Below are 14,102 nucleotides of genomic sequence, written 5' to 3' on the forward strand. Positions count from 1 at the left end.
AGTATGGTGGATGTACAGAGAATCCAATGCTCTATGGTGCCAAGTCCTCCAACACAAATATGTAGACAATTGAAAACCAGAAATTATACTAATTGTAGCAAATCCACCCAATGGTTCTGCAATTTACAATTTAATGGTGAAATTTCGTGACCTCATCACCGGCCATTTATTATAGATATCGATGGTTTGGCAGAGGCCCAAGATTCTTGGAACGGATATGATCCATTGGTAGATATCGATGGTTTCGCAGAGGCCCAAGATGTGGTCATTCCTATGTGGAGAGAAGCATCAAGACAATTTGATAATCAGTTGGGACGAAAGGATGGCCAGCTTCAAATGGAGGGATTTCAGTATGCTAGACCATAGAATTAAACAAATTCTCTTGGATGAACTTATCAGACATCATGTGGTTATTGCAAATGGTAAACATGAAATCTCCTGGTTCATGGCTAAGTCTGGAAATTACTCACCAAAGATGGGAAATGAAATATCATCAAGAGAAATTGAAAGATGCTCATGCCTGCAGACTTACGCTAGAATACTAATATTCTTCCTAAAGCAATCTCCTTCGCCTGGATACTAATACATAATAAGATCTTGACAGGACAAATATTAATGAGGCTTGGCTTCATGAGTCCCTTTCTATGCCCTCTTTGCAATCAGCACGACGAAGATGTGGATCATCTTTTAGTGCAATGTGAAATGACACAAACATGCTGGAGGCACTTCTGTAGCAAAACTCAATTGGTAAGGACATTTACCGAATACATAGAAAGAGATATATACCAGTTGGCCACCTTTAAATAATGGATCATAGTGGGCAGGTCTTTGGTATGCAACACTAGCCATGATCATATGGCATCTTTGGAGGGAAACAAATAAGCGAACTTTTAAAGATAAGGTTACTCCAATTGGCACCATACTAAACAAGATAGAGATAGGTATCTATGAACATGTTTGAATATCAAAGTTATGGACAAAAAGTACAATTGCTTTTTCATGTTTAGATGACCAAATGACTAAACTTTGGAAACACCTAATCGCCTCAAAAGGGAGTATAATAAAGAATGAAGATAAATGCTCCACTACTCCTTGGTGTCTTCCTTCTTTTAGAAGGCTGAAGTTAAATTATGATTAGGCTTCCAAGTTAAGTCCTAGTTTATGATGGGGCTTCCAAGTCCAGTCCTCGTTCATTATTGTAGATTTAAAATCAAATACAAAATACAAATTCAATTTAATATACATAATTTTTTTATTTATACATAATCTATTATATCATGATTTGTCTTTAAATAGAGGTTAAATTTTGATCTACATAAACAATACAAGAAGGTAGTATTTGAAAGAGGTTACAACATCTAAAAACACAATAGTTCCCTGCATCACCAATAAACAAATTTCTAAAACATGAAGTTGCTATCTATGAAAATTTTCCAAAATCACTAAAATTCATCTAATCTAGAATCTATCTCTAGAAACTGGAATTGCATTTTTGGCGTTACTAATTCCATGTGTTACTAATTCCATTTCTAGTTCCGTGCTTGCATCACTATCCAACATACTCCCCCTTGATGCTAAGAGGATGCACAACTAGAAACTTTGCAACTCACTATGTAGAATTGTCATCACTATTACATCAGATCTTATAGACCAACAAGATATAAACCCACAAGGTACACTTCTTATAGAAGTACTCATCTCTCTCCTTCATGAGGGATCACAAGGTTTTACCTTCCCCTAACAAAAAGAAAACTCATGACAACTCATCTGCACACAATTATTCTTGTTGGTTGTTATTGTGCACTACCAATGTTAAACAAAATTAGGCATCAATATCAGCTTGACAACCATTTCTTTGTTGGCTACCATTAATTTGCCAAAAGGGTCTCCTCTCATGTTGCATTTCTTGCAACACTATCTACCTCATATATAGACTTCAGTCATATGTAGATTACATTTTCAATGCGGGTGAGGTCATCTCATAACACCTCATCTTCATCACCTCTAGCACGGATCAGTGACATGGCTCCTAACCATGTCTTATGCATCCCTATTCTCGGCACTGTTTACACTTTCATGCTCTCATCCTTAGCACTTCTAATAATTCTATCAATGGAGTTATTACACTACTCACAACCTCTTAGTGCAATAATTGAACAGCAACAAACATCAACAACATTAATTTCTTCAATCTCCAAACATAGAGACAACTTCTCTAAATAAGATAAATCTATGATTTGATCTCACATACACACCCAATAGAGTCTTTGAAGATTGCTCATAACCTTGGGCCCTTTTTTGAGGGAGCTAGGCTCAGATTTCTCTGATACCACTTTGTAGATTAAAAGTGAGATGCAAAACACTTAAGCACACAAAATTTTTTTTATATATTCAATATCTATTACGTTAGGATTTACCTCTAAATAGAATTTACATTTTGATCTGCCTAAACAATATAAAAAAGCAGTTTTTTATAGAGGTTGCAGCTTCTAAAAATACAATAATTCACTGCATCATAATAAAGAAACTTCTAAAATATGAAATTTCTATCTATGAAATTTACGAAAACCACTAAAAATTTAATTTAGAACGTATCTCTAGAATCTGCAATCTAAATCCTGACATTACTAATTCCATTTCCAATTGCATGCTGACATCAGTATCCAACAATTATGACAGTGGTCTTCTTGTTTGGGGATCCATTATGCTCACAGATAGAACAAATAACGATGCCGAATATGCAACACTATGGGTGGGTTTGATATATGTGAAGAGAAAAACGTTTCCTCTCTAGACATCAAAGGGAATTCACTCAACATGGTAAATACAGTTTCCACCAATCGCGTGCCAAGCTGGAAGTCTCAAATGTGGCTAGATAGTATTCGAGCCATACTGGACGATATAGGAGACTACACTATTAAAAAGTTAAAAACACTTATCACGGAGCTAATAATGAAGTAGATCTTTTATCAAATCATTCAATTGGTCATGCATCATCTCAAACATTGCTTCATGACATGTGGACCAGCCTCCAAACAAAACGGGTACCTTTTCATCACGTGTGACTCTAGACTGTACGATATACCTTTGTGAATGATGAGGCTTTCCTGAGGCGAAGCGTCACCCATGAGTTACTTAGAGTCAGCGGTTGGTTTGATTGCTGAAGCTATATGTATCGAGACAGCTGCAAACAATAGTTCATTGCTGAATCTGATCAACCCTCTCGTTTATGCAGAAATAATATGGAAACCTATGTGTTTTTAGGTAGAGTCATCAGGAATATGTTTTTGCCATCCTAGATTGAGCTATCATAACAGGTCATAGTTGCCATAAGAAACTTGTTATTGGCTGTCTATGGCTTGGCCTGTTTGTACTGGTTTTTAACTACCCCATGATAGCAATTTGTTAAAAAAAAAAATTTAAAAAGAAAATGCAATTTAATAGAGAATCCATTTTATATTTTAAAATTACATATTTTATGATTTGGTAGACTATATTTTTATTAAACTTCTAGCTCCCTATTCTTTTAAAAAATCATTACATTCAGAAATTCAATCAAACTAACACTTCATTCTTAAAGTTAATTAGACTTTAATAAAACATTAGCCCAAAAAATTAGAGAGGAGAAACTATAAATACCATTTTTCCTAAACATTAGTCCAAATGGGTAGCAGAGTTGGCTTGGGCCATGGGATTGCTCCCCATTGATCTTGGGTTTAACTCTACTCTTGATTTAAGGAGGTTAGACAGCTTGCATACATCCTAGGTATAAAAAAACATTTTTCCTAAACATCCTTTTATTTCCCTTTTGACATTGTCTATTATACATAATGCATCTCCTCATCAAGGAAGTGGAACTGGAACTGGAACTGGAACTTGCTAGAGACCTTAAATTAGGGTAGGTGCTGAAAGAATAACATCCTGAGAGGTGGTATGTTAAGGCCCAACTCCATTGGCTCAATAGAGAAAGGAAGACAAAGAGGTTAAGGAGCTCTAAAAAATGATAAACCTACTTTAGCTCTAACCTTAATACTTTTTTTCACACAAGCCATTACTATGTTTTCTTTATGATCTCTCACAATCAAATAGAACAACACTACTAGTATCTAAGAAGATAATAAGTCACACATTTCTAATCTGTATCTAATGGTATTATGCTATATGTTATAAAGATGTTATAAGTATTTGAATTCATAAACTGAGGGTACAAGGTCTATTAATAAAACCTATAGATTTGATTGTCACTTGGTATGATAAGGTCTTCAATGTTGGGATTAGATGTTGTATAATGTTTATAATTTTTAATTCATTGTTTTGGGACTACTCTACTGCTAGTTGCCTCAAAAATAAGAAAATTCAACCTATTTGAAGAAAAAATGATCATGTTATTGAATATTCTTGCCACATATCATAGATAGGACCTTTTATCAAAAGGTTGTGCTTCATCTATCATAGCAAAAACAGCTTCATATCTATTTGCTCAATTAAAATAAAATATGATATCAAATTTATATAAGATATGTCACAATTTAATGTATGAAATATCTTTTTGAATATACATACACACATACATATACACACATACATATATTGATACAAAATGTTGTAGATTTTAGAACTCTACTGATTAGAAGATAATAGAATTTATCTAATAAATTTAAATCAGAATAATATGAAAATAGACTAAACCATCTTAATATAAAAATATTTCAAATTCAATTGAAAATAAGAAATAGTAAACATAATTTTTCCATTGTATAGCAGCCTTAATATACTATTTAAAATATTTTTAAATAGAGCAATCTATCAGAAACAATCCAAAAACTCTCTTGCTCAAATGAAATTTATATCTTCATGCCTGGCTTAGGTTGAAAGCTAAAAGCTGCGTGATACTGAAAAAATCTGAGAGACGGAGGAAACCTGATCCGACTCCAGCTTCTCTCAAGTAAACTATAGACGAATAGCTCTGTATTACTCTGCCCACTTGCGAAACAGAGAAAATTCCCGACCCCAACAAACTGGTCCTCCACACCGTGCAGCTCCAATGCACCTGAAAAACTAAGATTTATAAATCGACGACACATATTAGAAGGCATTCTTGTCAGTTCCTTCCAGCTCCATATCGACTTCTCCTCCTCCCAAAACAATTCCCATACAATCGCCTGAAAGTTCACTATGCTTGAGTCTGGGCCGAACTCTATATATCTTACCACAAACAGGATCGTCGACCCACAAACAACTACTCCATCGATCCATGAGTTCATCATATCCCCCAAAAATGATAGATTCGCTTCTGGAAAAGACACTAATTTCGGTTGTTTAGATTCCATGTTCCAAATCACAAATTCCATCTCGCCTGAAGCACAGATGAGAAGATCCTTGGCACAACGAATAGTGACAACAGGAAAGTCCTTTACGGGCAGAGACAATTCATCTTCAATCTGCAATGACATTTCAAAGAAATGGTAGATTTGTATGCAACTGGGGTTTTCTTCTCTTGGCAGACCCACAATTTTGTAGGATTCTCCGTTGTCCATTATTTCCATTACAGTTAACTTCTCTGCTATATCTGCGGGAATATCTCTGTACACGCCTGTAAGTGGATTACAGATCATATACATTTTCTGAGGCTGTGTGATTTCGATTAGGAGTAGGCCTCCACCTGACTTACTACAAAATCGCGAATAGCCTTGTGAGAGAGTTTCAGCGGTTGGGCTTGGCAAGAAACAAAGCGAAATTGTCTTCCATGATTGTGTGAGAAAACAGTACGCCACGACATGTGTTTCATTGCAAAGGAGAAGCCATGGATCCCTCTCCGGCAACAGAGACAGAAATTTGCTAGAGGTTAACAGCACATTCCATTCTTTACAAACAATGCGAAATCGAGAACTGAACTCCACCAGTAGAGTCGAAAACATCCTTTCAATTATATGGTCAGGGCATTCAGACCAAACCGATTCTTCATCACTCCTCTCATTGCCTGCAATACCCTTTCCCTTCTCTTTCATTGTATTCAACAATGAATATTCAGATCTTTCCAGACCTGCACTTACATTCTCAATAACGCCCATGTAATCATTATCCATTCTAATTTCCATAGATGGTATATGTGATCCCTGAGATGGAGAGCGTAAAAAGTACAAATAAATCTAGTCAATTCGTCTATCTTGCCCTAAATATATACATTCTCTATCGTGCCCTAACCCTAAACATATGTATTTCCTCTCTTGTTTTGCCCTAACTCTCTCCTATCTTGTCTTTTCTATATATGTATCATCTGTCTTGGGTTGGGGAGATGATTTATTAGTTGAGCATTTTAATAGTTGTGATAATTTTTATTTATTTCAACTATTAATATTTTTAATTTATTGTATTAATATTATGAGTTTGTTATTATTGTTGATCAAAGTAATAAAACATTATTTATTCACAATTACAATTTTTTTTTATTTTTTAAATGTTATAATTTTCTTAAATAAACATATGATGGAGATCTAAAAGCCTAATTATAAATAGGAGGATTACAAACTAGCTTATATATATTTATAATATATATAGAACAAGTGCCACATAGTGGCCAGTACTTGCCTTAATAATTTTTAGTTTAATAATAATATTTATTATAATTATTAGAAATATTTATTTATTGTAACTAATATTAGCCAATCATTTACAAGTAAAATAATTTTTGTAAATTATAAAGTTAAAAAATATGCATCTATATTATAGAAAAAAGTTGAAAAATATAAAACAAAAGAAAATATTTTGTTTTCATTGGTCTAAATAATTTTATTTAATAACCATTTAAACATGACAAATGAATTTTCATTACAATAGTATTTAACGACAAGTACTAAAAAAGGGAAAAAAGAAAGTAAATAATTTTAAAATCGGAAAAACTTGAGATTATGCATTGTTCCAAGAAACCCGCCTATAAGAGGCAAAACGATATCAGCCAATCGTTTGCAACAAAAATAATTTTTGTAAATTATAATGTTAACAAATGTGCATTTATACTATAAAATAAATTAAAAAGATTTAAAGAAAGAAAAATAATTGCTTTTCATTGGTCTAAATAATTTTTTTTAATAACCATATAAGCACAACAAATGAATTTTCATTACAATAGTATTGTCTAACGGCAAGTACTAATAAGCCAGATATCTTTCTAGAGGTACCTATTTTTTATTAATTTAATAATATTAAAGTGCAATCAAGAAGGATATCTCTTGGCTTATTCTATATATATTATTAAATCAATTTCAAAAGCTATAAATTTTGGATTGGTATAGTGTTAGATTTAGGATTCCATTTGGTTCAATTCTAGATTTAGAATTATAGCTAGGATTGGAATCAAAATAGTATGCCTAATTCAATAAGGATTAGGGTTCATTTTGGTTTACTATTAGGGTTAGGATTTGATTTGGTTTAAAATAGTAGGCCTAATTCAATAAAGAATAGGGTTCATTTTGTCTTGCTATTAGGGTTAGGGTTAGGGTTATAGTTAGGGTTTACATCATTGTTGGGGTTAGGTTAATAGTTAGTGTTTGGATTTACATCATGTTTACTGTTACAGTTAGCGTTAATATTGTGATTAGGCTAGGATTTAGGGTTTTGGTTAGGATTATGTGTAGGGTTATGGTTTATATCATAGGGCTATGATCTAGGGTTAGGATTATAATTAGGATTTACATCATTGTTAGGGTTAGGTTAATGATTAGGGTTTGGATTTACTTCACAATTAGGATTAGGGATAGGGTTAAGATTGTGGTTAGGGTTTGGATTTAAAATTATGGTGAGGATTGTGTCTAGGGTTAAGGTTAGAGTTAGGATTATAGTTAGGGTTTACATCATTGTTACGGTTAGGTTAATAGTTAGGGTTTAGATTTATATCATGGTAAGGGTTAAGGTTCTAGTTAGGCTTAATTTTTTAGGTATATGGTTAGGATTATCTCTATGATTAGAGTTTATATCATAAGGTTAGGGTTACGATTACGGTTAGGGTTAGGGTTACAGTTACGATTAGGGTTAAGGGTTAGGATTAGGATTATAGTTAGGGTTTACATTACTTTTGAGGGTTAGGTTAATGGTTAGGATTTGGATTTACATTATGTTTAGTGTTACAGTTAATGTTAAGATTGTGGTTAGGCTTAGGATTTAGGGTTATGGTTAAGATTATATGTATGGTTAGGACCTTTATATCATAGGTCTAGGGTTAGGGTTATGGGTTAGGGTTATGATTATAGGTAGGGTTTACATCATTGTTAGGGTTAGTTTAATGGTTATGGTTTGGATTTACATCATGATCAGGGTTAGGGTTAAGATTATGGTTAGGATTTGGATTTACATTTATGGTTAGTTTTATGTTTAGGGTTACAGTTTATAGATAACGGTGTTACGGTGAGGGTTAACACAATGGTTAGGGTTATGGTTAAGTTTAAGATTGTGGTTAGGCTTAATATTTAGAATTATGGTTAGGATTATGTCTAGGGTTAGGATTTATATCATAGGATTAGGGTTAGGGTTAGGATTATAGATAGATTTTATATCATTGTTAGGGTTAGGGTTAGGGTTAAGACTATGTTTAGGCTTAGGATTTATGGTTATGGTTAGGATTATGTGTAGGGTTACGATGCATATCATATGGTTATATTTAGTGTTAAGGGTCAGGGTTAGGGTTAGAGTTATGGTTTGTATCACTTTTAGGGTTAGGCTAATGGTTATTGTTAGGATTGCAGTAAGGGTTTATATCATTTTTAGTATTATGTTAATGGTTAGGGTTTGGATTTAGGGTTTAAGATTATAGTTAGGGTTACAATTGTTGTTAGGCTTAGGATTTAGTATTATTGTTATGATTATTTCTAGGTTTAGGGTTTATATCATGGGATTAGGATTTATGATTATCGTTAGTTTTATATTTAGGGTTGGGGTCTATATCACAATGTTAGGGTTACGATTAGCATCACGGTTAAGGTTATGGTTAAGTTTATGATTGTGCTTCAAAGGCTTATTATTTGGAATTATGGTTAGGGTTATGTCTATAGTTAGGGTTTATATCATAGGGTTATGGTTAGGGTTAGGATTATAGATAGATATTACCTCATTCTTAGTTTTAGGTTAATGGTTAAGGTTAGGGTCAAGGTCAAGTTTGTGTTTAGGCTTATGATTTATGGTTATGGTTAGGATTATGTGTAGGGCTAGGGTTTATATAATAGGGTTAGACTTAGGGTTAGGAGTTAGAGTTAGGGTTATAGTTGTGTTTTGCAACACTTTTAGGGTTAGGTTAATGGTTAGGGTTAAAGCTAGGGTTAGGTTTAAGATTGTGGTTATGCTTAGGATTTAGGGTCATGTTCAAGATAATGTCTAGGGTTAGGGTTAATACCACAAGGTTGAGGTTAGGATTATGTTTATGGTTTAAATCATTGTTAGGGTTAAGTTAATGGGTATGGTTTGCATTTACAACATGGTTAGGGTTAGGGTTTGGCTAATGGTTATGGTTTACATCACTTTTAGGGTTAGGTTAATGGTTAGGGTTAGGATTGTAGTAAGGGTTTACATCATTGTTAGGCTTACGTTAATGGTTAGGTTTTGGATTTAGGGTTTAAGGTTAGAGTTAGGGTTAGGGTTACGATTGTTGTTAGGGTTAGTATTTAATGTTATTGTTATGGTTGTCTCTAGGGTTAGGGTTTATATCATGGGATTGGGATCCGGATTAGGATTAGGATTTATGATTATGGTTAATTTTATGTTTAGGGGTGGGGTTTATATCACAATGTTAGGCTTAGGGTTTATATTAGAGGGTTAGAGTTAGGGTTAAGGGTTAGGGTTAGGATTATAGTTAGGGTTTACATCATTATTAAGTTTAGGCTAATGGTTGGGATTTAGATTTATAGCATGGTTAGGATTAAGGTTAGGGAAAGGGTTAAAATTATGGTTACGCTAAGGATTTAGGGTTACATTTAGTATTGTGTCTAGGGTTGGGGTTAATATTTATAGTTATGGTTATGGTTTAGATTTATAGTTATGGTTTTCATCACTCTTAGTGTTATGTTAATGGTTAGGGTTAGGATTGCAGTAAGCATTTACATCATTGTTAGGGTTAGGTGGATGGTTTTGTTTTTGATTTAATGTTAAGGTTAGGGTTAGGTTTACAATTGTTGTTAGGATTAGGATTTAGTGTTATTGTTATGATTATTTTCATGGTTAATCTTTATATCATGGGATTAGGATTAGGGTTAGGATTATAGTTTATGATTATGGTTAGTTTTGTGTTTAGGGTTAGGGTTTATATCACAATGTTAGGATAGGGGTTAAGGGTTTAAGGTTTATATTAGAGGGTTAGAGTTACAGTTAAGGGTTAGGGTTAGGTTTGTAGTTAGGGTTTACATCATTTTTAGGGTTACACTAATGGTTAGGGTTTGGATTTATATCATGGTTAGTCTTAAGGTTAGGAATGGGGTTAAGATTATGGTTAGGCTTAGGATTAGGGTCACGTTTAGGATTATGTCAAGGTTAGGATTTATATCATAGTTTAATTGATAGTGTTAAGGGTTAGGGTTAGGATTGTAGTAAGGGTGAAGTTAGGGTTATATTTAAATTTAGGGTCAAGTTATAGTTTAGAGTTCAATCAGGTCTAGATTAGAGATATTGTCAAAAATAGAAATATCAAATTACTATTGATGATACTCATTTATTCTTATTTATGTAATATATTTATTAATAAAGTATATTTTGATACAACCTTTATTAATTTTATTATTATTCAAATATTTTTTAAATGTTTTATTGATGTTTCAAATCATTTCATAAAGGTTAAACCCTTAATTAAGTATTTGATTTTATTATCATTAGGGTTTGATAAGAGTTCAACTAAGATTTTGGCTTAATTATTGTTAGGGGTAGAATAAAGGTTATGAGTAAGATAATTTTAATTATAAGAAACTTTAAACTTTTTTAAAATATCTATATTTTAAATTTATAGTAAAAATACTATTTCAATTAAAAGCGAGTTTAAGCTATTTTAAAATGTCTTTCTTTCATTAGAACAAAGTTTCAAGGTAATTATTTCATAAAAATATTGAAATAAGGAAACAAAACATTCATAAGAAAAGTACAATAAGTGTTATGAATGCATTATCCGAGAATAGTTACCTAATTAGGTTTTGGATTTAGGGTTTAAGGTAAGGGTTAGGGTTACAATTGTTGTTAGGGTCAGGATTTAGTGTTATTGTTATGATGATCTCTCGAGTTAGGGTTTATTTCATGGGATTAGGATTGGGGCTAGGATTAGGATTTACAATTATGGCTAATTTGATGTTTAGGGGTAGGATTTATGTCATAATGTTAGGATTAGGGTTTATATTAGAGGGTTAGAGTTAGGGTTAAGGGTAAGGGTTAGGAATATCATTAGGGTTTACATCATTGTTAAGGTTAGGCTAATGGTTGGGATTTAGATTTATATCATGGTTAGGATTAAGGTTAGGGAAAGGGTTAAGATTATTGTTAGGCTTAGGATTTAGGGTTTATATTTATAGTTATGGTTATGGTTTGGATTTATAGTTATGGTTTGCATCACTTTTAGGGTTGGGTTAATAGTTAGGGTTAGAATTGTTGTAAGGGTTTACATCATTGTTAGGGTTAGGTTAATGGTTAGGTTTTTGATTTGGGGTTAAGGCTAGGGTTAGGTTTACAATTGTTGTTAGGATTAGGATTTAGTTTTATTGTTATGATTATTTTTATGGCTAAGCTTTATATCATGGGATTAGGATTAGGGTTAGGATTAGGATTTACGATTATGGTTAGTTTTGTGTTTAGGGTTAGGGTTTATATCACAATGTTAGGATAGGGGTTAAGGGTTTAAGGTTTATATTAGAGGGTTAGAGCTACAGTTAAGGGTTAGGGTTGTAGTTAGGGTTTACATCATTGTTAGGGTTAGGCCTATGGTTAGGGTTTAGATTTATATTATTGTTAAGGTTAAGGTTAGGGATAGGGTTAAGATTATGGTTAGGCTTACGATTAGGGTTACATTTAGGATTATGTAAAGGGTTATGATTTATATCATAGGTTAAGTGGTAGTGTTAAGGGTTAGGGTTATATTTAATTTTAGTGTCAAGTTATGGTTTAGAGTTGAATCAGCTCTAGATTAGAGATATTGTCAAAAATAGAAATATCAAATTACTATTGATGATAGTCATTTATTCTTACTTATCTAATATATTTATGAATAAAGTATATTTTGATACAACCTTTGTTAATTTTACTATCATTCAAATAATTTTTAAATGTTTTATTGATGTTTCAAATTATTTCATAAAAGGTTAAACCCTTAATTAAATATTTGATTTTATTATCATTATGGTTTGATAAGAATTCAACTAATATTTTGGCTTAATTACTGTTAGGGTTAGGGTTAGAATAAAGGTTATGAGTAATTTAATTTTAATTATAAGAAACTTTAAATTATTTTAAAATGTCTATATTTAAAATTTATAGTAAAAATATCATTTCAATTAAAAGACTGTTTAAGCTTTTTTAAAATGTCTTTATTTCTTTGGAACAAAGTTTCAAGATAATTATTTCATAAAAATATTGAAATAAGGAAAGAAAATATTCATAAGAAAAGTACATAATAATAAAGATTCTTTTAATATTTTATTAAAAATGATAATAAGTGTTATGAATGCATTATTGGAGAATAGTTACCTAATTAGATTTTGGATTTAGGGTCTAAGGTTAGGGTTAGGGTTAAGATTTAGTGTTATTGTTAATATTATCTCTAGGGTTAGGGTTTATATTAGAGGGTTAGATTTAGGGTTAAGGGTTAGGGTTAGGATTATAGTTAGGGCTTATATCATTGTTAAGGTTAAGCTAATGGTTGGGATTTAGAATTATATCATGGTTAGGATTAGGGTTAGGGAAAGGGTTAAGATTATAGTTAGGCTTAGGATTTAGGGTTACATTTATGATTGTCTCTAGGGTTAGGGTTTATATTTATAGTTATGGTTATGGTTTGGATTTATAGTTATGATTTGCATCAATTTTAGAGTTAGGTTAATGGTTATGGTTAGGATTGTTGTAAGGGTTTACATCATTGTTAGAATAAAGTTAATGGTTAGGTTTTTGATTTAGGGTTAAGGTTAGGGTTAGGTTTATAATTGTTAAATGAATCAGAAATTAGTTTTAGAATAAATTTAAAACTAAAATTTATATAACTTTAAATGATTAGAGTGTCCTTTTTTTTAGAATAAATTTAAAAATAAAACTTATATAACTTTTATCAAACCCTAATGGTAATAAAACCAACAAAATAATTAAGGGTTTAAACTTTTCTATATAATTTTAAAAATATAAATGAATAATGCATTAATAATACTTATTTATAAATTTAAAACTAACACTTATATAACTTTGAACTAGAGTATGCTTTTAGTTGTGAAATTGAAAAATGAAATAAAATTTATCAAAATATATAAACAAAATTTCTACTCTACCCTTTTTGTTTTTTGCGTGAAAATTAATTTTCATTTTAAAATTAAAATATATGTATTTTTTATGTTGTTAAATGAATCAACAATTATATTTAGAATAAATTTAAAACTAAAACTTATATAACTTTCAATTAGAGTATTCTTTTATTGTAACATTGAAAAGAACAAATAAATTAATTTAGACAATTGAAATGAGTTTATTCAAATTTAAAAGAAGCCATATTAACATCTCAATACTCAAGGGCAAGATATACAAAAATATAAAAAGAAAAATCCTAAATTAAATACAACAAAATGAAACATTATATAAAAACCAAATTCTAATACAACAATAGCCAAATACACAAATCTACAATTCATATACCATGGCAATCAAAATTCACAAATTAACAAATGCCTCCTACAATTTCCTCCAATTTCCCAACTCCAACTTCTTCAAATTTTCCAACTCCAATCTAGAAGCCTCTCCTCCTAAAATTTTTTGAGAATAAAAACTTTCATGATCCATTGCACAAGCAAGTCCTTGAATGAAAACATATTTAACAATTTCCTCCAAAATAAACAAATGAATGGAAACATATTAAACAAATAAACAAATGAATGGAAACATATTTC

The 14,102-nt window shown here is 31.4% G+C and overlaps 1 protein-coding gene across 1 annotated transcript; it reads right to left on the reverse strand.

Annotated features, from left to right (window-relative positions):
• Positions 1 to 4,844: 4,844 nt before the first annotated feature.
• On the reverse strand, positions 4,845 to 6,086 carry LOC131027020 (F-box only protein 6-like). The gene has a single exon (XM_057957016.2). The coding sequence runs from the start codon at positions 6,084 to 6,086 to the stop codon at positions 4,845 to 4,847; it is 1,242 nt and encodes a 413-aa protein (XP_057812999.2).
• Positions 6,087 to 14,102: the final 8,016 nt, after the last annotated feature.

This window comes from Cryptomeria japonica, chromosome 10, assembly GCF_030272615.1.
Source record: "Cryptomeria japonica chromosome 10, Sugi_1.0, whole genome shotgun sequence".
Classification (NCBI taxonomy): domain Eukaryota; kingdom Viridiplantae; phylum Streptophyta; class Pinopsida; order Cupressales; family Cupressaceae; genus Cryptomeria; species Cryptomeria japonica.

Bases quoted from the DNA above. Each gene is read 5' to 3' on its own strand.
- LOC131027020 (XM_057957016.2), bottom strand. From the start codon at position 6,086: ATGGATAATGATTACATGGGCGTTATTGAGAATGTAAGTGCAGGTCTG.